Raw genomic sequence first — 25355 nt, forward strand, 5'->3', positions numbered from 1 at the left:
CTATGGGCTTTCATCCCTTCAGTCTAGCCACCAAAGGAAATCATACCAGCACCTGTGGTAGCTCTGGTGATGGTAGCTGACTCACCAGCTTTTGGAAGAGGTCCCCTACACGTTGCTGGTGACTCCACTGCTGCACTCGGGGAAAGAGCCCATCATAGAACTCTTTGTGGATCTCGTAGAGCTCAGGCACTTTGAAGAATATTGTCTCAATCTGCTGACTAGTCAGCACAGGCTGAGAGGTGGTGGCAGCTGCTTTCAAAGGCTTCATAGGCTGAAATGAGGAATGAAGGAAATCGTTATCATGCAAAACAAGTACATTCACACTTGCCACATTACAACACATCCCTCTAGAGAGTCATTTTTCATCCTATTAATACGTGATATTTGCATTCACACAACTCCTGAAAGGCAGACATTAACAAATTCTCTCATGGGCACCAGCCACCTCTGGTAGGTAGATTTTCCCAGGATATTAATGGTGTGATTAAAATCCCTTTGCACTCCATTTCCTTAATCTCTGTCCAACTGTACAGCAACCTGTCTAGTAATTAGCACAGGATACTGAAAGACAAGGCTTCTGGATACTACCATGCTAACAACTCCCTGGTTGTGCCATATCCAGTCCTTTGTTTAAGCCTCTCACTCTCCACTGGAGGAGTAACAGATACCCCTTTGCACCCAGCAACTTGTAAGTCACGGTATGTGAAGTTCTGGGAAACTTTAGGTGGACGCAGCAGCGAAAATTCAAGTACCGTTGTTTGAAATGGCATCTGCCACCAGCGCTTACCAGCAGCAGAGCCTCCAAGTGGCTCAGGTAGGTTTCCTCACTGGCCAGGATTCCTGACAGGACCCATTTTCTCATCTCCAGGCCTTTCTCCAGGTCCGGCTCACTCTACAAAGAAGTTGTTAAGGAGAAAAAAGTGAAAGAAAAAACAAAGGGAAAAAAGGAGGGGGCAAGAAAAAAAACAAGAATGAGGATGGAGAGTACAAAGTACCATTCAGCTGACTGTAGCATATTTAGGGGTTTTTTTTGTGTACTTTTAGACTGAAAAAAACACAACCAAACAAAAAAATCCACTTGTGCTCAGTGTTCTCATTCTAGAAACACGTAAACATAAAACACTACAGAAATTTTTTATTTACCAGCAACTGATGTCACTTAGACTATTTGCAGGTGTTCACTTTAGTCATCCCACTTTGGTGCCTAAATTAGGTACCCAGACTTCTTCATAAAATTCAAAACACAGAACTTAAACATTCAGAATTGATCCTCCTAAACAAATCTTCGGGACCCTTGGTCGTGTGTAGTTCGCTCCCTCCTCCCACAAGAGTTCTCTATGATCTTTCCCCCTGTTTCTCTAGCAAACAGAATCACTTCCCCTGCATCTACACAGATGCGCATGAATATACAGCAGTTTCAGCCTGACGTTGTCAAGATGGCTGTTCCTTCTCCCACTCGCTACTGTTCACTAAATTATTTTTCAGTGCCAGCTCGCACAATGTCTATTTTTAGTTAGAGGATGGAATAATCAGCACCGCTTGGAACGCACATGCTGATTTTCTTATTGGGATTCCATGAAGGAGTTCTTATCAAAACAGCTGAAGAAAGACAGAAAAAAATAATACGTTCATGAGAAAATGTACATATCAAGGGAAGACTAATATCAAGTGCTAAGAGCAGCAGTAATCCCCTCTGTTGAATTTCAATTACCCTTCCTCTCAAAACCGTTACCTGAAAAATGTTTAACTTGATAAAGTAAAATTGAATATTTCCATAAACTCTGAAAAAAATGTGGCCAAACAATGAATGTTCTAAATAATGAGAAACACCCTCCTTTTACAGAATCTTATTTCCAGTTCTTTTTATGTCTGTCACTCACAGAAATGGCTTTTTACAGTTCTTGCAACCTTTTTATGTTGTTAAATGTCTCTAAGAATAAAATCAGCAGTTGGATCTGAAAGGGTAGATACTTTCCAAGGGCTTTGTGTAGGTTGTTTGGGAGTCCATTCTCCTCCTCTTAATATCCAAAGGAATCTTCACCTATTGATTTCAGCAGCAGGAGGGTCAGGAAACATAGCAGTATGCTCCACTCTATTGGCGGAACACAAAGCCCTTTTACAGCCGACAAAAAAAGCTACATTTACTTTAGGGTCTTATGCTTTGAACCCTGCAGATGTATATATATGAGGTTTATTATGGAGAGAAGGTATCTTGGCTATAGGTAAGCTTACAGTAACTATCACATTCTGAATGTGCCTTTCAGCCTACGCACCACACAAAGAAAGAAACGAATCCTCACGCTCCCAGATATTTCTGGATTCAGTCTCACCAATAACCACCCTGATTTTTGAATGCTTTCATTAAATTCACATGCTATTTTTTAGGCTAACAGACCTTGCAGCAACTACTTCAGAAAAATTTTGTGAGGTGTCAAATACCGCCATCACCTCTTAAAGTGGCAGACAGAAGCTGTTCTAAGGAAATGAGTAAAATTTACAGGCACATCAGGTGCCGTGTGGAAAGAAGAACTTGTTTTTGCAGCCCACCCATCAGTGAGGTTCAGTAAGAAACACGGCGCCTTTCAAAATCTTGAGAGGGCATCTCAAAGAAGCAAGGAATTAGTAATTCAGCAGCCGTGTTCAGAAGATTTCAGAAAAACAGCAGTGACAAACTACATGGTAAAATGAATGTTGCAACAGATTCTGTGCACCTACAGAGCAGCCGCGCGATTGCCTATTACAGCTCAAGCAGAAATGTGCAACGTTATGACCATTCCTTATGATTTCTGTACCGGTAGTGCCTTGCTGTCTGCCTCACGGCCAATTTTCTAAGGCACGGTACATACATATAATCAAGACAAACAGCCCCAAGGTGTTCAACAAAGATTGCCTTCATCTGAAGGGGCAGCGATGTAGCTGTCTGCGTGAAGCTCCCAGCAGCCCTGATGCAAGAAAAACACAATTCTTCTTGGTTTCCAAAGATTTCTTAAAACACTCACTAAAGAAAAATACAGCTCTACAAAGAAGCATTGAGAAAAACTAACAGTGCTCCAAAGTCCCCACTGCTGAGGATGAGGTAACTGGTCAATATTGACACAGTGCTATAATTATCTTTAGCAGGTTCTCTTGGAGGAGCTGAGGATTTAAAAACCAGCTGGGTATGTTTGTAACATCTGTAAAGAGCAGCATACAATGACAAGTTATTTAAATTATTCAAACTTCCCCATCACGACAGTGGCACAACAGTTCTCCTTAGAGCACTGAGAACAGTTTCCCTCTTCACAAATAAAAGCTTTAAGGTACAAGCCAGTTCTTGCTGGGCACCGTCAGCTGACAGAGGCAGCCTTTTCTGCCTGAATGTTAATTTCCTCTCTTTAAAAGAGATGTGCTTTCAGAGAGACAAACATCTCCCAGGACACACCAGAGGCCTTCCGTCCTGGCCATTACCACAAGGTCACTTTGCAAAGTCCATGGTGTTGTCCTAACCCTTTTTAACAGGAGCATTTTCCAAGCGGGACACTTGCAAAACTATAGCCTCAGATGCAACCAGACAGGGCAGGGCCTGGCTGCTTTAAGGTACAGTACAGCAGTTGCTGAAGAAACCCACAGGGGAGTTTATCCAATAATCACACAGAACATTACAAGGTTTCCAACGCAGTACCTCAAATTTACATACAGATTTCTCATATGTGAAAAGATGATCTCCTGCTGCTCCTGCTGCATCAGGGATCAATACGACACTGTGGTGCTGCTGACTGCATTGTGCTGCCACTCGTGCTTCCTCCTGAGAGCCGGTGCCCTGACAAGAGTTTCCTGCTGAGAGAGCCCTTTTCTGACAATGTCATCTGGGGCCACATTGAGCCGCAGCTCTTGCTGCTAGATGAACATCTGGGAAACAGCCCTGTGCTTCTTCAGCCTCAGGGTGCTTTTTAAGTCACACGTGTTATGAAACTTACTCCGGGACTGAAATATTCATGGGGAGCTGGTGCCAACATCAGGAAGAAGAGGAGCAAGTTTATTGTTTAGTATTACAACATTCCTCACTTACAGAATTGGGAACGGGCTCACCTGCTCAACCAAAACAAAACAGAACAATTAGCAGGCAGAGATACTGGGAGACTGTCCTTCCCCTCTCCCCTTACAGCACATCGAGATGTGAAGCACTCAGTGCCAAGGGCACTTTCTGCTTTGAGATATCTGGCAAAAAGGGAAACAAAGAGCAACGCTGTGACCACAACAGCCTCACTGACTGCCCTGTTTCTGCACTCCAGGCAGAAGGGCAGTTAAGAGAGGGAACATCCTGGGTGTAAGTATCCAGCTCCCCACCAGTTCAGGGAGACCTGCCAAGGCTGAGGGCTACTTTCCCCTAGCCTGGTGAGAAATAAGCAGTCAGAAATCTTTGAGCTGCCTGTGGCAAGGGGAAGAGCTGGTACCACATCTACCAGAGCACATTAGCTAGGGAAAAATACACCTATTAACCAAAGTGCAGATGGGATGCTCCCAGCAGGATGTGGGAGCAGCCTGTATTGGCAAACTCCAGCCACTCAGCAGGGAGTGCCAGGTGGTCAGCAGTCCGCCCCACGCCTCCAACCCAGCTCGGTTAGCCCGTTTTTCACTTGTACAAGCCTGACCAGTATTTCATGTTCTGACTCTGTCCCTGCCTCTCTGACACCAGCATCTATTTCTAGCCTTTCTCCACTGCCCTTCCATCTTCTGGCTACCTCTCTACCCACACATTTCAGAATAAATCTATCTGACAAGACTATGACGGGGCAGCAGCCTAAGCATTCCTGTCTATCTGCCATGGGAGCTGTGAGGATGCAACACCCAGCCAGTTCTGAGCAAGCAAGAAATGAGTGCTCTGCTCCCACTCCTCATGAACTACATTAGGAAAAAAAAAATAAAGAAGGTGGCAAGCAGTATAAATTATAAAGGTTTCACAGGTACTTCATGCCTATAAGGTTCCCGTGTTTTCTTCTCAACTGGGTGGTGTTTCTTGCTATTCCAAAGACTTAAAAACCAAAAGACTGAGTCACAGTACTAACTGCAATCTTTGCATCCTGAACCAAGGCTAGTCTGAGTGGTTCGAAGCTGTGACATTAGACAGCATGCATACCCTGGCCCTGAGCCATGGATGTTTTGAATGTGTTTACAGCTTATCAGCCTAAGTACTTTAGTTTACTAACCAGGCTGGCATTGCATGTTGTATTGAATTACTACAAGCCCGAGATTCACCAGCTTCAAGGATTAGACAGATTCAGCTCTTCCTGACTGTTTAAAGAAGTCAGGGCTTTCTGGTTGTTGTTTAAATTATCAGCAGTAATTGTTTTCTTGCAAATGTTAGAAGAACACAGATTAAGAATCGAGAAACCACAACACATAAGATTTTGCAAAGCAGTTGCTGTTGGCGCAGCTCTGTAAAGAGAATCAGTGATTCAAAGTGGGCGTATAAAAGGCACTTTAACTCTCAGACCTTCCTTTGGTACAGTGTGTTCATATGCTATGCAATGAATGTGTTCAAAGGAGAGGCTTCTCGTAAGGACAGCTCAGAATTTCATAGAGAAGCTGACAGCCTACAAAAGAGAAACACTATTCATCTCAATTTTTAAAGTGTAAATATCGTTGAAAGCTTCTGCTAAACAAGCTGGAGGTGTCTCATTGTCTTGGTGATATTAAACAGGGCAAATTCTGTAATCAAGCCAATCATGCTTCATGCAGGGAGGGGAAGGAGCAGGGAGAGGAGCCAACATTATTTATAACATCAGTCTTGGTGTGCCAGCTCTCCTCAGAAAGGGCTGTACATTCAGGCAGAGCCCTTAAGCAGCAGAGTTGGAGAAGAAAAAGGAAAAGTTGCATCCGTTGGGGGTGGTGAGGGGAAAGTGACAATAAAACAAAGCAAACAAACCCAAATACTGAGAGGAAGAAAGGAAAAGGATTTGGAAGTGCTGGAGAGGGAAGGACAAGCTAGCAAAAGTAGTACCAAGCAGAGCAGTAATCCCATTTATTGATGTAGCTTTGGGGGTCAGCTTTTCTGGACCTCCTTGGGACCAAACTAGAAGAAAAGTCCACAACCTGCTCTGCCACAGCCTGCTTGCACACCGCCAGCAGACAGTGGTAGCAAAAGAACCTGGTCTGAGGACTGGCAATGGCTGCCAGTGCTGTGCCAACCATGGACTGCACAGAGAAAAGGGAAGAAAAATTCTACCTGGAAATCTCTAAGTACCATCCAGCTTCCCCTCCAAAGAGAACAGAAGGTAGGAGATAGTTGCTCAGCTTCAGCACTCCTGCATCCCTGGGCATGATACACACAAGAATTGCAGAGATCTACTTCAGGAAAAAACTCATTCTCTAAACTCTAGAGAAGTGACTTCTCCCCATTTCCTGGGGGAGGTGGAACCAGCTTTGCCTTTCCCTCAGCTGCCCTGCACTCACCCCGCAGACACTCCTCTCCCCATCTTTGAGCCTGGCTTCATTGTGAAGCAGATCTTGAAAAGCCTTTCTTATTTCTATACTCTTCCCATCACTGTAATCTCTCCCCACGTGAGCAGCAGCAATAGGATCATGATGACAGAAGCTTCCCATCCTCTCTGAGACTCTTTAGCCTCCAAGCTGCCAGCTACTCACTCCAAAACTCTTGGTAATAATCCTTCTAAGTGAAGGGTACCAGTCACTGACTTCTCTGACTGACCCAACACTTCCCTGTGCTCCAAGAATACCGTAGCAAGCTCTGTCTCTGTCCTCCTCTAACCCTACTCGGGTATCCTCTCCACTTTTCACCCGAGCTGCCTGGGGAAGACAGACACGTTCTCTCTCTTTCTGGGAGGGAATCATCACTATCCATTACAAACACTGCCTGACACCTTCTGAAGCTACCAGCATTGACTTATTTGGCAAATATTTGAGCTGATCTTTTCCAAGACGAGTTTCCAGAATTTTTGGAAAGTTCAATCACAACAGTTCAACTGTTACAGAAAGTAAGGTTCAGGAAAATTAAATCACTTCTCAAGTTAGATAAACAAAAAACTTACGCATAAGTGGAACCTATTTCTCCTTTTTGGTCTTTGTCTCGTAGGCTTGCTTCAGAGCAACCGTCAAAGTTTGGCAAAAGCATTGGCTTTATGCCAGGACATGCATCAGCAGCTCAGCACAAGATTGTGGAAGAGCCAGAAGAGGGGGTACAAGCAAGCTTGCTCAATGCAAACATTTGGTAAGGCCTCCTTACCACAAGAGTGAGAAGTCAGGGGATGCTGAGATCCACACTACAAACGCCCATGTTGATTATGTCCTCTTTGGGTCACAGGAAAAACTAATACTTCGTGCACCTCTTGTCACCCACATAGCTGGTGGAATATGAATACCTAAGAGTGGCTGAAGTGGTACAGTTTGAAGGCAGACCAATGAGCGTCTTTCCATCTGCTTATATGATGCAGGTGGTAGGGGGGCTTGAAAAACAAATTCCAAACGACGAGGTGTAGAATACCACAAACCTTCTGGAAGTCAGTTGTGGCCCTCACTTCCCGGAACACAGAATAGAAGGTGCTGGAAGTTGTTTACCCTACACTCTGAGGTACAACATGAAGCTCCCTGGCAGGTAGTCCAGGAGATATCCCTTCCTTCTCCTTTAGAAACAGACACTGCTTTTGCCACTCTGCACTTTCCTTGTGGTGGCTGGACAGAGCAGGTGGAACCCTGACGCACTATCCAGCTAAAGGCTATAGCTGTTCTAAGGAGACGGAAGGGCTTAGTCAAATATTTGGCAGAAAAATACAAAGCCCAGAGCAAGCCCACAAAATAAGTCAGAGCAAAATGCCATCAATAAACGTCCAGATAGCAACAACCCGGTCTCCAAGAGGAAGGCTGGTCTCTTGGATAAGGCAGATGAACATCACAGCAGAATGCTGCTGTGACTATGTGATGCTAAGCAAATTACTTAGGAAAAACAAATAATTGTTTGCAATGTTTTCCATTTTCTGGGTGCCTGATTGGACTGCTGTTAACTTTTGGTTGCAAGTAAAATTGAAGGGATTTTACTTTAAATGTGAGGAAAACCATATTAAAAGTTAGAACCTGGTTTGCAGAACATCACGCATCTCACTTTAAGCACCTGGAATTAGCAGATGCTTTTCCTATAATCTATCTGCCTTGATTACCTGTGGTTAGTGAACATACCATCCTCTTATCTCACAGGAAGATTACAAGGATAATTAAGACTTGAGTAGCATTCCAACTGTAGTTGGAGTTAATGGTCACGCCGAAAGGAAATGAGCAGTATTGTACTTGGAGCAGAATTTGCAGTGTCCTGTAAATCAGGTGTACATACAGCTCTAGAGATAAAATATTGAATCCAGTGAGTATCATTCACTGTATACACTGAACAATGCGGGAGCTCCATAGACAAAATAGGACATGATTGCGTAATTGAAAGTTATCATAAAGATTCAAGACAACGCTGTAGGCACAAGGCAAGGCTGGATAACCGCAGTCCTTTCTTCTGAATGACTTTACAATCTTAATAATTTGTCAAAGTGCTGTATATAGCACACATGTTGTGCTGTTACGTACAATTAACAGTTGATTTCTAGAATCTGCTCATAAAGATAATCTAAACTTTTCAAAAGTAATTGCAGGCACCTATGAAAGAAGTGAAAGGGCAAGGAGACAACTATAAAAGCAAACACATGTAAACAGAAAATGTTTTCTGCTAATTAAGTGTAGTAAAAAAGAAAATAGAAAAGACATACATCCTGCTGTTTCTGGTCCAACACATTTTATGTGCTTGCCTTAGCACTTAATTTTGTTACTGATGTCTTTTCCACTACAGCTGAAGACATAACTACAGTGAACACCATCTAACAAACTGAGATGACAGAAAGTTTTACTTGTTGGGAAATACTGCAACCATATCAAAATTGGTCTCTTCTTCTTTGTCATGGACCATCTTTCATGAGTGGCATTATCATTTGTGAACTAACTACAGACAGGATCAATTGAAGCGGTTAATGTTCATGATTAAAAGTCTAATCTGTATCTGGGCACCACTGACTTTTGGAAGCCATAAACCATCTTTTTGTAGTCAGAGAGAAGAAAGCAACCATTTATCTTAAAAATTATTTTTAAGAAGGCAGCCTTCTAGCATTATTAGGATAACTTTGAAATTAACTACTGTTAAATGCTTAGGAGGTAATATTTAAACAAATAAAGAACAAGATTAAATATTAGACAGTGTGCATTCCAGGCCTCCAGTCACAGGCACAAAGACAACTGGTTCTTTGAAGATAACTGTCAGCCATATGCAGTCACATAGCATTTTCCATTCATTCTGAGAAACATAACCTGCAAATCAAGCCAATATTAAAATGTTCTTGGAGCTTTTGAATTTACTAATGATCATTTCTGCATTCAAAAGCCTCTTACAGATCACAAGAATTCTCATCTTGAGAAATAAAAAAGCATCTCAGAATTAACAGACTAAAGCATTAAGCAGCTAACTAGATGCCATACTTCATAGACAAATAAACATCAACAACTTGTTAATGCTTTAAGAGATCTTGACAATGCATTTTTATAAACAAGAAAGACGAAAAAGAACACTGTCTCAAGTAGGCTTATCCTAACATTCATCTAGAAAAAGTAAGAAAACATACAACATGGCACTAACCAATACAGAGTGACAGAAGGATGTATAAAATGAATGCTAAGTTGCAATGGTTTGTGGAACTTGTCAGACTCTTGAAATCATTTTGATGCAAGATAAATAAAACTGATAAAGGTGATGATGTTCATTTACATGTACGCTGATACCTATAAAATATCCATCCCTCTCTAGGACAGAACAATATAAAGCAAACACATAAACCACTTAAATGACAGATTTCCAAGTGTCATTTACAATGTGGGAATTCAAGATTGTTTGGCTACACTTTCTTAGAAATACAGTAGGAAGGAAGTGACAGTTGTCTTTGTGCTATTAAGCATTTTTATGAATGACTTGGGGAAACCAAAAGTTTGCAGATGACAAAGATATTTGGGGAAACAGCAACTTGGAACTGAAGTGCTCTACAATCTAGGAAGGGAAAGGATAAAGACAAACAAAGGCTGAAAGTCAAACAGATAATACAAACTGAAACCAAGACATTTTTGACTGTGAAAACAGCAGAATCAATAGTTATTTACTAGGGCAAGCAGCAGACTCTCTACCAAGACTATTGTAAAAACAAAAATAGGAATTTCCCTTAAGTTCCAAGCTGTAGCCATGCTATTGAACCTGAAGCAAAAATAAAGCAAGAGAGCCTGAAAGTCCAAATCAAACCACAGGTCAGGCTGGGTGGTCCCTTCTGAACTTTTTATCATAGCTGATTATATAAATAGCTATTTACGGAATAGTCAAATTCATTATAAGAAGTGGCCACCTCCCACCCAAAGTAACCGTACTTCAGAGCTGGCATTTTTAAATCCTCTTATTGCATTTTCACAGGGTGAAGGAAACAGATCTTATTATGTATTCTAGATGCTTTATAAAAGCCTTTAACCTACCTGAAAATAACTCTTATTTTCCTTGGGAAAGGCAACAACAACCCACATGCACAGATGTATGAACATCAAAATGTAGGATGTTTTGTTCCAGAGTCTTGTTTCCAAAACATCTGTTATTTAGAGACCCTCTCAACAGCAATTAGTCACCATTTCTCTCCACTCAAATTCACAAAGGGCGAAAAACTGGGGCTTAAAACACACAACACTCACCCCTGAAATTTAGGCTTAGCATCAGCTAGAAGCACCAATTTAGCTTTAAATGCATAAAGATCAATCAGACACTGTTATACTACGTCAGGTAATCTGTCCTATGGTGCTGGTAGTCCCTGTCTTTCTCCCTGTTAAACCAGTCTACCCCTTACAAACCCACAAGGCTGTGCTGACTCCAAAAAGGCAGGAAAGGACTCACTGATTTTGTAGATTCCAGAGACCCTGAAGATAGAGTGTCCCGGCTGCCTCGACTCTTGGAACTGAGATGTGGTGAGGATGATGGCGAGTCATCAATATAGGGCATCATATCATGATGTCGCCTCTGTTCTTCAGCACGGTCTGCATCATACGCATAGCTAGGTGGTGTGCCACTGAATGAAGCATCTGTAAAACACAGGAGAAACATCTGTTTGGTCAGAGTCAAGCTGGACCGGAGACAGGCCGGTCAACCAAGGCACTGCCTGCCTCCCAGCTATCATGATCACTTACCAGTAAACCCAGAGTCAGTGATAGTTAAATATAGATCAAATGGAGGTGTAAATTTAATTAAACTTATGTTGTCACCAAATATTCACTCATTTTAAGTCCTAAAAGGTAAAGTCCTTTCTAATATCTAACATTGGTATTCATTTAATTACAGCTCCTTCCTTCAAGTTTTCTTTCAAAAGCATCAGCATCAAAATCAACCTTTTTGCAGGCTCCATGAAAGTTACACAGTCTTGGTTTAGGAATGTAGCGGGTTAGGGAAACAGACCCTGTTTTTTCTGTAGAACAAGAACAGATGATGCTCCTGCCAGTTTAGCAACCACAGATAATAGACACAGCTCAGGGGAGAACCATAACTCTTTCCAGGCCTCTCAGGAACAAGAGGACTAGGAGAGAAAGGTCAAGTGAACCAGCCTGCTGCCAAAAGAAAATCCTAAGAGATCTTCTATTGGCTGCCCCTTCTCCTCAATGTTGAGACTAACTCCTTAAACAAATGAATAAGCCACCGCCTTGCTCCCTCCTACTCCTGTCCCCACAAAACCCAACCAAAAAGTGATGGTGGTATTAAGAGTCAAATTAATCATTGCATGAGGTATCAATGAACTTCTGCAGGAAAGATGACTAGCAAAATAGGTTCTGGTATCTCTAGTAGCTGTGTACAGAGGCTATTGCTGCAAAAAATCTATCTTATGAACACACACTGAGCAGCTCCCTCTACCATAGCTTAAAAGGTCTTTTACCTCTCCGCACAAATCAATATACACAGAGGACCAAAATTTGCCTTCTGTACAGTGGCACCACATCACACACATCTTGCCTGAGAGAAGCTGGAGACAACTTGCCCAGAAATGTCCTGTGTGTAACAGCAATAGCTGCACATGGGCCACTCAACACAAAATCGGAAAGTTCCTCCTCCTCTTTCAGCTACAAGTCACAAAATACCACTTTATCCCAAAACTGAAAAATAACCACAGGGAGATAAGCTAGATCCACTTCTACAGTAGCAGGCGATCCTTAAGGAAGACAAAGACACAAAAAATTTTTTAAAAAGAGCTTTTTTGTCCTATAAGTTTAAAACTATTCACACTTCAATACACAATCGAACACAAGTAGAACTGTTTTTCACTTGTTTTCACAAATAGCCAGGTTCTGTGAAAATAATAAGCAGCAGCTGCCAGGCATACTAATAATCCTGTTATACATCACTAAGGCAGGGTGGAGGAGTAACATTTTAGAGCCCACTTCCCTCCCTCACAGTAAACTCAGTTAAAGCATGACTCATTCCAGTAAAGGATGTGAACTTTGTGTGGAACAGAATAAAACTTGATCTATTTGGCTTATTCAGGAGGGAGAGCTGGTCTAGGGAATTTACGCAAACAATATACTGAAAATCCAACAATAAACTCACTGTAGAAGTGAGCCGCGGTCCTGGTTCATACCAAATACCACCCAGCTAAATAACAGCTGTATACGAGGCCTTTAGGCTGCTGAAGGACCATGGCAATATTACTTTAACAAGCTCGATCAGTTAAGTCACCCACCTGCTCATGGTATTACCTTGTGCTCAAGCTCTCAAAGTTCCTCAAAAGGCTCATTAAATTCTGCAAGACCACAGGAATGGAGGGGGGAAAAAAAAGGGTAGTACATGTCCTCTGGAAGGGACTTCTGTCTAGATGTTTTTTCTAGAGCTCCCCAGCCACTTAGAAGACATCCTACCGAGCTGATTATAGAAAAGGAGGCTTGAAAGGGAGCTGCTGAAATAAGGGTGCTCAATCACAAATGAAAGAGATTTTTAGGTATCCCCAAGTTGGATCATGTCTACAACACCTGCAAGCCAAACAAATCTCATGCTGGAGTTTTCAAAAGCTCTTTGGCTATAAGAATGGAGAAGACAACAGCATTGCCCCCATCTTGCGCTACCTAAACAGGCAAAGAAACACTGAAAAGAAGTAAGAATAGAATACCCTCTTCACACACAAGATGCATGGTCAGAAGGTTAAGGGACTATTTTAACTCCAGAATCCAGAATTATAAATAGGAAGAAGGATGGGTGTCTCCTTGCATCTCTGCACTATTATGCCATGTAAAACAAACAAACAAACCTAAGACCTTATAACTTCAGTGGAGGAGTGCAGATATCTGTTTTCCATTCAGCTGTCCCTTGTACAACTTTCTAACCCAAGAAACCTGCAAGGTATTGCTGCCAATTCAACACTGGCATTATCCAAGGAAGAACATCAGTACTGGGCACTTACAGAGGCTTCATGTCCTTGATCAAGTAAGAGTTCTTTTTCCTTCAGAAGTTTCTTCAAACTACTCTTATCCAAACCAGTTTCTCCCGCACACATGTAGTAACGAGACCATGTTGCTGTGCAGAAATTAAGGCAGGAATATTTCTTTCACTCTCAATGCTCATTTTCAAAGTTTATAGTTTGCTCCACTTCTGTTAATGAAGGAGTGAATGCAGACTAATATATTAGCAGAAAGGCTTGCAGTGAATCACAGTATTTGCACTTTGTGCACTTTCTCCTGCTAAAAAGTAAGCTGCACACTTCTACCTTCCGTAACATGTTCTGTCTCCTACTGCACAGAGAAACCTTTATCTGAATCTGTAGGAATGGGCAGGTGGAGGACTTGGGCTCAGAAGAGGAGGTTTATTCCCAGCTTTGCAACAAGATTCTGTCTACCTTTGAATCGCTTTGTCTTCCCTATCCAGAAAAATGAAAATAACACATCTCAACAAGGCACGAATTTATCAGTGTCATAGCCTGCCATGAGAACTGTGCTCAGAAATCTCCACACAGAATTTCAAACTTTATTTCTGTATCCTCCAGGGATACTTCACACATTAAAAAGCTTAGAGGTAGTTCTAATCCCTCTTCTTTCTATCATTGCTGCATAAAGCACTGAAATCCACCTACTGAGATTTTAATTATCTCGAAGGAGGAAGGACTTTCTTGCTTTTATTCTACCATTTTTTCCAACAGAAGCAAAGTATCACTGTAGCCAGATCCGTTACGCAAGTCTTAACGTTAATAGCAGAGGTAGGCTTGTATCTCTGTGATTAAAGAGACCACTGTTGCTAGGGAAACTAAGTTATTCAGATCTAAACCCAGCACAACACTGCACAGGCTGTTCTGGCTCTACCTGGGCACAAAAAGATGAGAGCAAGGACACTTCCAGCTTCTCTGGGTGCTCCTCTTGTAGATGGCAAGTAGAGACAGCAGCTGGGCCCAAGCAAGGGCACTTGGTTTCTTAGCCAGTGACTCAGGCAGGGTGGGCATTAAGAGGGTTCTTATTCTTCTTTTAGGGTCAGTCAGTAAGTCATCAGAAACTGAGCTGTCAAAGCCAAAGATGAAACACAGGAACAACAGAAAATCGCTGACAAGGGACAACTAAGGAAAAAGGGTATGCACATGAGGACAATGGGCTCAAATATGTTGTATTGAGAGAGCACCAGAGAGGGTTAGTAGGGACACTACCTCGTGCGTGTCATGCTGCTCTCAGCTCACCAGCAGGATCCCTATCTCCTTCTCTTTGGGTAACCTGCAAGAGTCCCATAGTCCCATCCCACAGAGAAGAGCAGCAGCTGTGACTTACAGAAACAAGCCCTCTCAGCACTCAGGAGTAGCTATTTCTGCCCCTGGCACTCTGACATTCTCCTACAGTTCCCCTCTCCTGCACTAGCATGATCTTCAGGTGCAATGAACTACCTGTAACTACATAAACTCAAACAATTAGCACATTCTGCTAAAAAACTCAATCATTTACTTACACCTTTGGTTCTGACAGCAATGGCCTCCCTGGCCCTGCTGTGCTCCATAAGTCTGTTCTACCACTGCCCTCCTCAGTTACTGCTTCCATCCTCTCACCTTTCTGAACTCTGTCCACTTCTAATTTTCTTTTTTTTTCTTCTTCCCAAACTTAATATTCCTTTTGCTAATTTTCCTGTTCCTCCCCTCTTTTAAACTGCTCCTCTCCCTCACTGCCTTAAATTTCATCTGGTTGGGGGGTAAGAAAGAATCTAACACATGTCCAGTTAGTCACAAATTCACTGGCACTCAGAGACAGCACAGCAACACTGTTCCCTTGTCCTGTTGCCTACACCCTTCCTGCTGAGTGCCACACTCATTCTTTGGGAACATGAAATCAAGTCATAGATCTAACTTGAAAGCAGCAAGGGAAAAAGAAATTAACTTCTAAGAAAAAAAGAAAGATTAGCTGCATCTAATCCAGGGCCACACAATGATTCAAATGCATGTGTCATACTTTCACAACATCACAACATCCATCGCTGCTTGAGAGGTTTAACAGCAGCGTGCAGAGAGACTTCCAAGCTAGCTGTGCTCCAGGTAATCCTGCTGAAAGAGCAGAGAAGCCACAGCAGCTCAGACCTGCCTAAGTAAATACCTAGAATCCTGGAGGAGGAGGGGGAGCTGCAGCTCATGCCAAAGCCTCGCATCACTGTGGCTTCATTGTAAGTGGTACCAAGGCTAGCACAAGTTTGCAATGTCTATACTCACTCCAAAAACATTCCCGCAGCTGCAGAGCAGAAGAGAGCTAAGGCAGTTTGCATCCTCTGACTCTATGTTTCTATGCCAGGGAATGTGTGAGGCCATGGTTTGACAATGCATCTTGGCAGCAATAGCGGTTTAAGGTTTCCCCCACCAAGCCATAAACCACTGCATGGCCCTTTCCCTTCTTATCCCCTTTGTTTTGCAACCCCACAGACATCTATGGTGCAGATAAAGAACTCGGCCAGCTCAAAGAAAAATACCTTTGACTCTTCCCTTCTAAGCTGAATCAGTGCTCTGATCTAGCTCGTGGCACAGATATCCAAACCAAAAGGATACATGCATGGTCGTTCTGGGGCAGGTATACTGGAAAGCTGGTACTCTAGCTGAAGACATCGTATTAGCAGAACACTGCTCAAGTTTCCTTTAGGCTGAAGCTTAGTCAGTTCCCAGGATTTACATGTGGCTGTTTGGGGATAAGTTACCAGAATGCCACACTTTTTTTTTTGTAACCTTTAAGTTACTAATATGTCTTACTGATCTTAGCTCGAATTTTTACATGCTACTGTTTGCTTGGTGATAAACAATACGGAAACATGGCATTTCATTTCCTAGTGTTGGCCAGGCTGCTTGGAGAAGGATCAGGGACTGGGGCCCAGTGCTGAGCACACATAGAAGTGCATCAGTGTGCATGGGCTGTGAATGCAGTTGCCTAGGAAATACATCAGGACTTACTAAAAAATAGAAGAGTTGAACTATGGAAAACTAAGCATCTTGCTTATTTCCTTGATACCTTCTGAATCATCTCCAAACCCAGGAAACAGTACACTCAATACTTTGTACGCTTTTGCACAAAACTGAGATCTACAAACAATAATTATGCTGTCCACCTATATCAGAAGTGTGTCCCAGAAAGATCCAGGTACCAAAGGAAAAAAATTAGACGTGTTTGCCATGTCGCATCCCTATGGCTTTATTCTTCTCAGACTGATGAAGAAAAGGCTCTGCTACAATGTTGAACAGATTCAAAACAATCTCTCTCCTTCATGCATTGTATCTGTGTGTAAAGACAGTACATCTACATGTAAAGATGTGTAGTAAAACCTGAAGCCCCTGCTCAATACAAAACCAATTCACTTAGCAACAAAAAAAATCCCATTAGTTTGCAAATTCATTCTTTGCTATTAGATGAGCACAAAAACAGAAAGGCGAAGAGCAACAAAAGCTAGCTCCAAGCCTGCCTATGGCCTCAAGCTGTATTTCTCCATTAAGCGCATGAAGAGAATCCAACTATCGGTGCTGATAGACTCCTACAAGGCACTCCATCATTCGCCCTAGAAGAATGTCCACAGAGGATGATCTTGCTTATCACTGCTGAACAAGCTGTTTGTGTACACGGGCTGAAGAAGTAGAATTTCAGTGAAACATCCAACACAGCCCACCTGCAGGAAACACCCATCAGCACACAAAACCAAGGCCGACTTAAACAAGCAGTTTTGGACAATGCAGCCAAGCTGCAGTTTCACTTCTGCAGGCAGACACGAAGGGGGCTCTGAAAGCACACTGTGTGTTGACATTGCGCAAAGAAACTCTCTTCAGGGAATTAGACAAAAGGGGAACAGTACCCCAGCAAGGGAAGTTTCTAAATACATAGCTGGACACTGGAATGACCACTACAGCTTGTACAGCAAACAAAAAAGGAGTTATGTGAATCCAAAACTTCAGAAGATTTTCTGAAATCACCATATCCTTTTCAGGTTTGCATCTTCCCCCCTCCCATTGTAATAGGTCATCTTTCTGTGGCATGTTAAATGGCTGCACAAAAAAGTATCTGTCACATGTAAATTTTACCTAGTGATTAATTTTCTTTTAAGGGTAAGGGTGTGTATGTGTGCATGTGAATGTATGTGTGTATGTAGAGACTGAGAACTGCATCTTTTGAGACAGAAGACTAAGAAAGTACCTTGCCTGTGGAAGCAGCAAGACAGCTGGTGGTTCTCTCCACCCTCCCTTCCCTGGGGGATCTCAGGCCATAGACATTAACCAGCCTCCAAGAAACTTCTGTCTCTACCACAGCTGAGCTTTATCTTTGTAGCAGCCAGCGCCCTTAAGTCTTTGGATTAATTAACTGCAGTCCACTTTTAATCTTTTAGGTGTGTCAAACTCAGGTCATTAAACATCTGAAAAAGATCAGAGTTCTTTAATCTGCCCATATATTCCATGAAGATTTCATGCAGAGACTAGAGGACAGGTCAGATCTGTTTGCAGCAGTCTGCTACTGAGACATGCTGCTGCATTTTGCTCTGATTGGCATTTTCCTGGGGAGAGTTTAACATTCATACAGATCTAATACCCATGCAGACTGAGATGCCATAAACCAGCCATGTGAAAGCTGGCACTAATGAGATCATTCTCCACCTCAGGTAGCCTAAAACATCCTCACACAGGACAAAGAACGGCTCACCAAAGCTACTGTGAGAGTCGTCATCATGAGAGAAAAATTCAGGAAGCTAACCTGATCATCCAGGAGAGTCCAGCTTTTACCAGGCAACACCGCACTGTAGCATGCAGATTCCAAAGATTTCCCTTCTGCCAACCAGCACAACTTCCCTGCTGCTCATCTCTGCTTCATACGACTCCGGCTTAGCAGCCCTGGACTGCTAGATGCCAAGGAGCGTAGCCCAAGCTGTCATCCACACATGACATTCAGCCAGGCTTTGACACAGTGCATGCCACAGAGGTCGGCAAGGGAAGAGAAGCAGAGGTGTAAATTCCCATCTCTGTCAGACATCTGGCACTTGGATCGGTTTCAATCAAACTGAAATACTGGGCGGGAAGCACAAACCATTGCACACCACAAACTCAACAGAGGAGTCCAGCTGATGATAACGGTTTGATTAAGAGGAAGACAAGTTACATGGTTAGAAGATGCGGCCTTTCAAACACAGGGTGTCTCCAGACAATTATTAAATTTTAGGATATATTACAAGCATGCTGTATGTAACTAATATTAGGAAAGTTACCTGTAGTTACTGCAGAAGGGAAGATCTGAACATTTCTCTATGCCGGCTGATCATGCCTAAGTCCCACTGGCTGCTACACACCCTCCAAGGCACTTCAAAGGTTTAATTGCCATCACTTAGACCCCTAAACATCAGTGAGTAAAACACATGCATGTATGAATGAGGTATGTTCTTGCTATGACTGGCTGCAAATATGCTGGCAAGAGGTAAAGACAGAGAAATTCCGGTGAGGACTGAACTGCATAGGTACCATTCACTCAAGGAAGAGTGTGATAATACTTAACTCACAGGTCCCAACCAGTGGAACTCCTGTTGCCCTTCTTTTTTCCTTTTTTTTTTCTTTATTGTTTCTCCTAAATGTTTACCATTAAGTCATATGGCACATCTCATAACATGGATAAATACCTCTCAGACTTGTGCCTTGGAGGGAGCAGAAAGTGACTCCATCCAGGGTCTGTGTCTTTAGGTTCCTCTCCTGTTCTATGTTTTCCCAGGCAGGATGGAAAGGTTTAAATGTTCAGTTCATGCTGGCAGTCAGGCCACTGGATGTTCTTGGCAAAGTAAATCCCAGAGCAAACTGGAACGTCTTTCCAGTTTTCTTTTCCATTCCTTACTCAGGATTGTTCACCAAGTTTAGCTGTTCTCATTCACTGCAAGTCTAACAGGCAGAAAGTAAATTTTAGGCCTGGTTGTTCAGAATTAAAGACATTTTTCAGTACAAAAAACCACGGACAGGTAGATACATCCATAAGTACATGAGGCTTTGCACCAAAGGCACCACAAGCTTTAGCACTGACTAGATAGGAGGTCTAAGCTGACTGAAATACAGAAAAGATTTCCATGAAAAATAAGGTTAAAAAACCAAACCAACAAACAACAATGAAGCACACACAGCTGTAAGGAGAAAATCCTACAAGTCTGACTAATTCTCAACAAAAGCAAGGGCTGCATTAGGAGAGGTAAAGTTTTAGGATTTAAGCAATTTCCACTCTCTTTGTAGGTTCCTGCCCGTGTCTCCCCGACTGTCCTGTAACAGACACGTTTGCAGGGAGCACAAACCACAGCAGGAGCTGGCTAAGCTAAAAATAACCAGCAAAAGTGTTATTTTATGAGCCAGAGCAGTTCCCTGTTCCATTTCACTGATCATCTCCACACAATGCATCAGCATAACTGAGCACAGAGGTGGGATGGAGCAAATGTGACTGTTCAGGTCAGCCCTACTGCTGTGCTCAAACTACAGCCTTGGTTTCATTTCTAAAAAGAAATCTAGTAACAAAGCCTAAAAGGAAAATGCATGTACTAACTACATTGAGGTGGCTACATATCTAGTATGGCTCTATCATTTGTCAGGTGAGTAGATGAAAATTCTACCCATGACCAGCACGCTATTTACTATTTTGCTCTTCACAATGGTCTCAGAGTTTTGTAGCCACTTCAAAAAATGTTTGGCAACAGGAATCTCCAGAGAGGTAGAAGAGATTAGAAAATTAATAGAAACAAAATGGACCAGTTGCCACAGCATGATCTGTTAACTAAAAACCCCATGCTGTATATATTCCATCTCCGGTATTTAACTAGAGCAGACCGAAAGTCCTGCCATGCAGAGAGGAAAGCGCCTGTTAAAACAAGAGTTTAACTGAACTGACAGTCTGTGAGAAGGGAAGGGAGGACCAGCCCCAGGTAGCAGGGGGTGTAAAAGTCTATTAAAAAAAGAACAGTAAATGTTTCTAAATCTTCAACCTCTTTCAGGATGAGTTGCTTTGGCTTTTTTTTTTTAATGTTGTTTTGCTTTCTCACTAGCGCAGACAGGACACTCTGAAGCCAATAAAGCTAGCCACCATTTTCCTGTTTACACTGTTAATTTAGCCATTGACATCTTACTTGTTACGCTGCAAAAAAAATAAGCTATTGATTTACCATCTTGGCCTGGAACAAGCAAGCCAAGCTAAATGCCTTGCTAGGCAGATGGCTCTGCCTACACCACTAACAACCTTTTCTGAACACAGCTGCTGCCCGAGCTCAGTGTCTTCCTGTCATCTGGCTGGAGAAGCAAAACCAAGTTGTGTGTCATTCATAACCATAGCAAGGTAGTTATAGAAACTTCTTTTTTTCTTAATTAAAGATGTGGAAGGAAGAACACAGCTCCTTGCCAGCATTAATAAACACCATCTACTCCCCATCTCTTTTTCCTTGAAAATACTAGGTAAGATGAAGGTAGTTGAGGTCACATGTCAAGGTTTGTTCTGGGCTAGTAAGTTCTCACCTCACATGCCATCCTACCTTTCCTCCCAAACTCATGCTTCTTTTGCAGAATCTGCTTTTAGAAGAGGAGTCCTCCTCTAATTATTTTGATTGTGAAGAATAAATTCAGAAAAATATGATTCAAGAACAAGCTGCACATTGGTGCCAGTTGGAGTTCTCAGGGAAGCTGAAGAGCAGATAAGAGGCAAGATCTCTGTCTGAGCTCATGGTGTACTCCTTCAGACACCAACAATGCTGGTTTACGCTGCAGTATCACTGACTGATTCATTGCTGGTCAGATTTGATTAAAATATGGAATAAGAGGGAGCTTATTCTGGTAACACAGATGTGTTACAAAACCACTGCATTAAGGCCTGCCATCCCACAGCATGAATAAGCCAACAAGTGATTTTGAAGCTATGCCAAGGGCAAGCACTAAAGTGCCAATGAAATTCATGCACAGGAGAAAAGGACCACACCAGTCCCAACTAAGATGCAACAACCTATTTAGGTGATGGTATCCCCTAAAAGCTTTCTTCTGAACCCAAACCTGTATATACAGACCTCTTGCTCTCAAAGCAAAAAGATGAGAGGTCCGCATGCCCAGAGAGTCACAAAGTAGTTTCAAACAGTAACTTTGCACCAAGACCAAGAACTGTGCTCTTGTGGCTCCCTAATGCTTCCAGAAGAGCTGTGGATATGCAGAGGCACACAGAGCCAGGCAGGGGTGGAAGCCTGTGCAGACATGTGTGACTGCCACACACTTCAAGGGCACTAAGAGGCTGTAATTCAGATCAGCTGGTCAGGAGAAGGGGGCAAAGCAGGAGGAGGAATTAATCGTGAAAGCAGCTCTCTGCTCTAGGCCCTAGAGAAGCCTTTGAGTTAACTGCTGCACTGCACATGGTATCGCTAAGGTTGGTCAACAGTGAGGACTCATACCCAGCAAGTCACAAAATAAACACATTTTCAGGTGGGGTGTGTCCCCACACCTCACTTTCCTGCACAAGGTCTTCTCTTTCACTAGTGGGGAAGGAAACTTGTTAGGGAAACACTCTGGACACAAAGTGTCAAGAAACACAAAATATATGCACTAAGTGTGCATACATAAACATACATGTACACACACATCCCCACAACAGATGATTGATTAGTTGTCCCAGCTATCTGGGAACAGGATTTGGCAGTGCCAAAATACAGGCTGAACCTAAGGAATCCACATCAGGCTCCTACTGAGCAGTCCGCACAGCACGGTAAGAGTTTAAAAGATTAATCAGGACAGCATGGACACTCACACACAGAGCAGACACAGCCGGGGATGGTGCTGTTAACACTCTCATTTCCAAATTCCATTGCTTAATAAAAACAGGTAAAGAGAGAGTCTGAGCAGCTAGTCCAGAGCGTAACACAAGCCAGAAGCAGATCTAGAGAATAATTTTATTCCAGAGGAGCAAGTTCAAAGCAAGAAGACTTTAAAAACAATATAGCAGCAAAAGAAATACTTTCTCCTTGTGGTTTTAGAGTTACTTTCTGCTTTTATTTCCAGTGGCATCCCCCTCCCAAGAGCCAGGCAGCCATTCCCCAAGATGAAACACTGAAATTCCAGGACTGATAATCACAGTGGTATGATACCAGTGGTATGATACCAGTACCTAAGGCCTGCTTCTCATTTCAACTCTGGAAAAAAAAAAATAAATAAAATCAATTATTTACCAGAATTACGACCTACTTAGCAGATAATAGCCTGGGATCTCCTCCCTCCCTCCTTACAAGCAACATTTTGCTAGAGAACAAAGCATTTAAAAGGCAAGTAAGTGAAGTAGCTGCCTTGCATGAGCTATCAACAGCAACATTGCTGGCTCAGCTGCCTGAGCAGCCATGGGAAGCCCCCAGCAGGCAGGTGGTGATCGGAACCGGCTGCCCTCGTGTCGGAGACCAGCGAGCTGCTCATCTCTTTAGTCACTGCAGCATTCAAACTAGGGGCTTAAAAGCATCTTGTGCTCAGCCAAAGCAATGAGCAGGCCTGAATGCCTGCGACTGCCGTGTGAATAGTGGCTGTGGAAACCCTGGCTCTAAGATACCATGCAGGAATTCACACTGAAATCTGTATTTTCACAGGAAATATAATCTACAAATTCAAGAACCACTAAGAGAAGCCCTAAGGAAACCCACCTACAGCTACGAAGAGAAAAACCTCACATTTTTGAGACAACCCCCAAAATCTTCAAGCCAGACACAGCTTCCAAAAGCCCTTTCTGTGCAGCAAGAGAGAACAGAACTTTGTGCCCAACTGCATTATAAGTACACATATGGTCTCAGCATACTGACCAGTCACCTTAAAAAAAAATAGAGACCTAAATAATTCTTTGTCATCATTCAATTAAAGTTAACAGAGATGGGGAAATACAAATTCACATCAAATTGTGTTGCACTGGAAGCTGGTTTCACCCCACTTACCCACAAAGAACAGATTTAGGAATGGTGTCAACCTAAACTCCTTATGCAGTTCGGAGGTATGTCCGGAAGCAGACAAAAATCTTAGATGGGATAAACTGCTTACTGAAAGGGGATCAATCGCTTGACGACGGAAGAAATCCTCACAGTTACGCTCCCCCCATCAGAGGGTAGGAATCCAGGCCATGGGTTTTGACTTGACTGGACCATTTTGGAAGGGAAAAATATTAGCCAGGCACAGATGCTTACTCTCAACTGCGTAAGTTGTATGTACAGCTAAACTTTGCATCAGTAGAAGAGCACACACCCAGAAGGATGGCTCTGCTTCTCCATACAGCACAGCTGTGGGCTGCTGGCTGCTCTAAGGCTTAGCAGCCTCATATCTTCCTTCCTTTTATGGGAAATGTATTTATTTATTTTAATTTCTTGTTCTTCATATCATGTTGTAGGCAGTCAAATATTTTGAATAAAAGCTTCAGAGAAAACCCTAACCCGCTTCAAATAGAATAAACCTACAAACAGAAGCAAGTATAACACAACAGGAAGAATAACAGAACACTTGCACATCAGCACTATATTTAGATACTGCTTTACTAGGACTTTTACAGAAACTTGGAAGACGTGTGGGGTTGATGCTTGGTCCAGCCCTAAAAAGCTTCAAGCAATTTGACACAGCCCTGAAATAGAAGTTCTGACGTTTCAGACTGCAAGCTGCACAGAGCAGATACTGTTTAACAGTACAGTAACTGTTTTCTACAAAACGTCTGCACGCCGCTATGTTTCCTGGATTAATGCTTCACGTTAATTTTCAGCAGCATTTTTAAACAACAGCTACACTGTCTGACAGACTCGTGCACTTTGACAGGCTTGAGATAACTGAAGAATTAGTGGGACAAGACAAGATTCCTGTCAATATTACTACAGCAGAAAGCCAGAAACGCTACTTGTGAGGTGCAACACGGGACTAGCTATCTGATGTGCCAAGCGGGATATCCACTTGCATAAAGTGGAAAGCTGGTTCCTGCCCTAGGAGTTGGATTGGCCAGAACGGAAGACAGACCAAAAACACCACTCAGCCTGGGATTTTACTTCCTCAGAGTGGTGCATGCCAGTACAGATTTAACATAGTTCATAAAATACACCCACCCAGCACTGTGGGCACATATATTACTACAAACCTGTATGTGGCAACGGAAATCCTTTTTAGAACATCACTATCACAAAACAAGAACAACCACCTTCAAGAGGCTCCTTTTCTCACACAAAGACTCATTTGTCCTCCTAAAACCCAAAACATTAAAAATAGAAAAGGAGGAAGGTATCTTGGGAAGGTGAATTAAATGGCGAGTACTGGTACAGATCATAGGGTTGAATTTTTGAGACCACACTGGTACCTCATCAGCCCAAGTAATTAATGAAAATACAACTTTGACCCAAGCTACTTGAGCAAATTTTAGCCTAGATCCTTGGCCAAGAAGCTTTCAATCGAGAATGTAGACAATTAAAATGGCAGGTGTTAAAGATGCCACAGAGAATGACATCAAGTAGTAATGGAAGAAATACAGTTCACACAAAAGAGATGACAAATATCCTCAGGCACTTTCTTCCTCTCAATTCACAACCGTTTGAGTTGTTAGTTTCACTTCAGCAACTTGGGGCTTGTGGACCACAAGTGGCAACACACAAAGGAGCTACAGGAAGTGAAACATGCATCTTCTGTTCTAAAACAAAAAAGGGCTGGAGCTCAGTACCAACTGATCATTTTATAAAGGGCAAGTTGCCTTTTAACGGCAGCCTACAGGAGATGAAAAATGATGGAATAACCTCACTTTTGTTTATAGGTTTGTTTTTAACAGATGGGAATGACAGAAGAGAAACTAAACAAACATAACTAATT

The 25355-nt window shown here is 42.6% G+C and overlaps 1 protein-coding gene across 2 annotated transcripts in view; it reads right to left on the reverse strand.

The window, feature by feature from the left end:
* BCR (BCR activator of RhoGEF and GTPase) overlaps nt 1-25355 on the reverse strand; it is a gene marked incomplete at both ends in the record, with an annotated part of 93053 nt that overhangs the window by 34807 nt on the left and 32891 nt on the right. For both annotated transcript variants that reach the window (XM_080355408.1, XM_080355407.1), the window contains 3 exons: nt 86-271; nt 788-892; nt 10943-11127. In XM_080355408.1, coding sequence (XP_080211534.1) covers nt 86-271; nt 788-892; nt 10943-11127 — 476 coding nt within the window. The remainder of the gene's footprint in view (nt 1-85; nt 272-787; nt 893-10942; nt 11128-25355) is intronic.

The sequence above is a fragment of the Nesoenas mayeri genome, assembly GCF_963082525.1.
Source record: "Nesoenas mayeri genome assembly, chromosome: 17".
NCBI lineage: Eukaryota > Metazoa > Chordata > Aves > Columbiformes > Columbidae > Nesoenas > Nesoenas mayeri.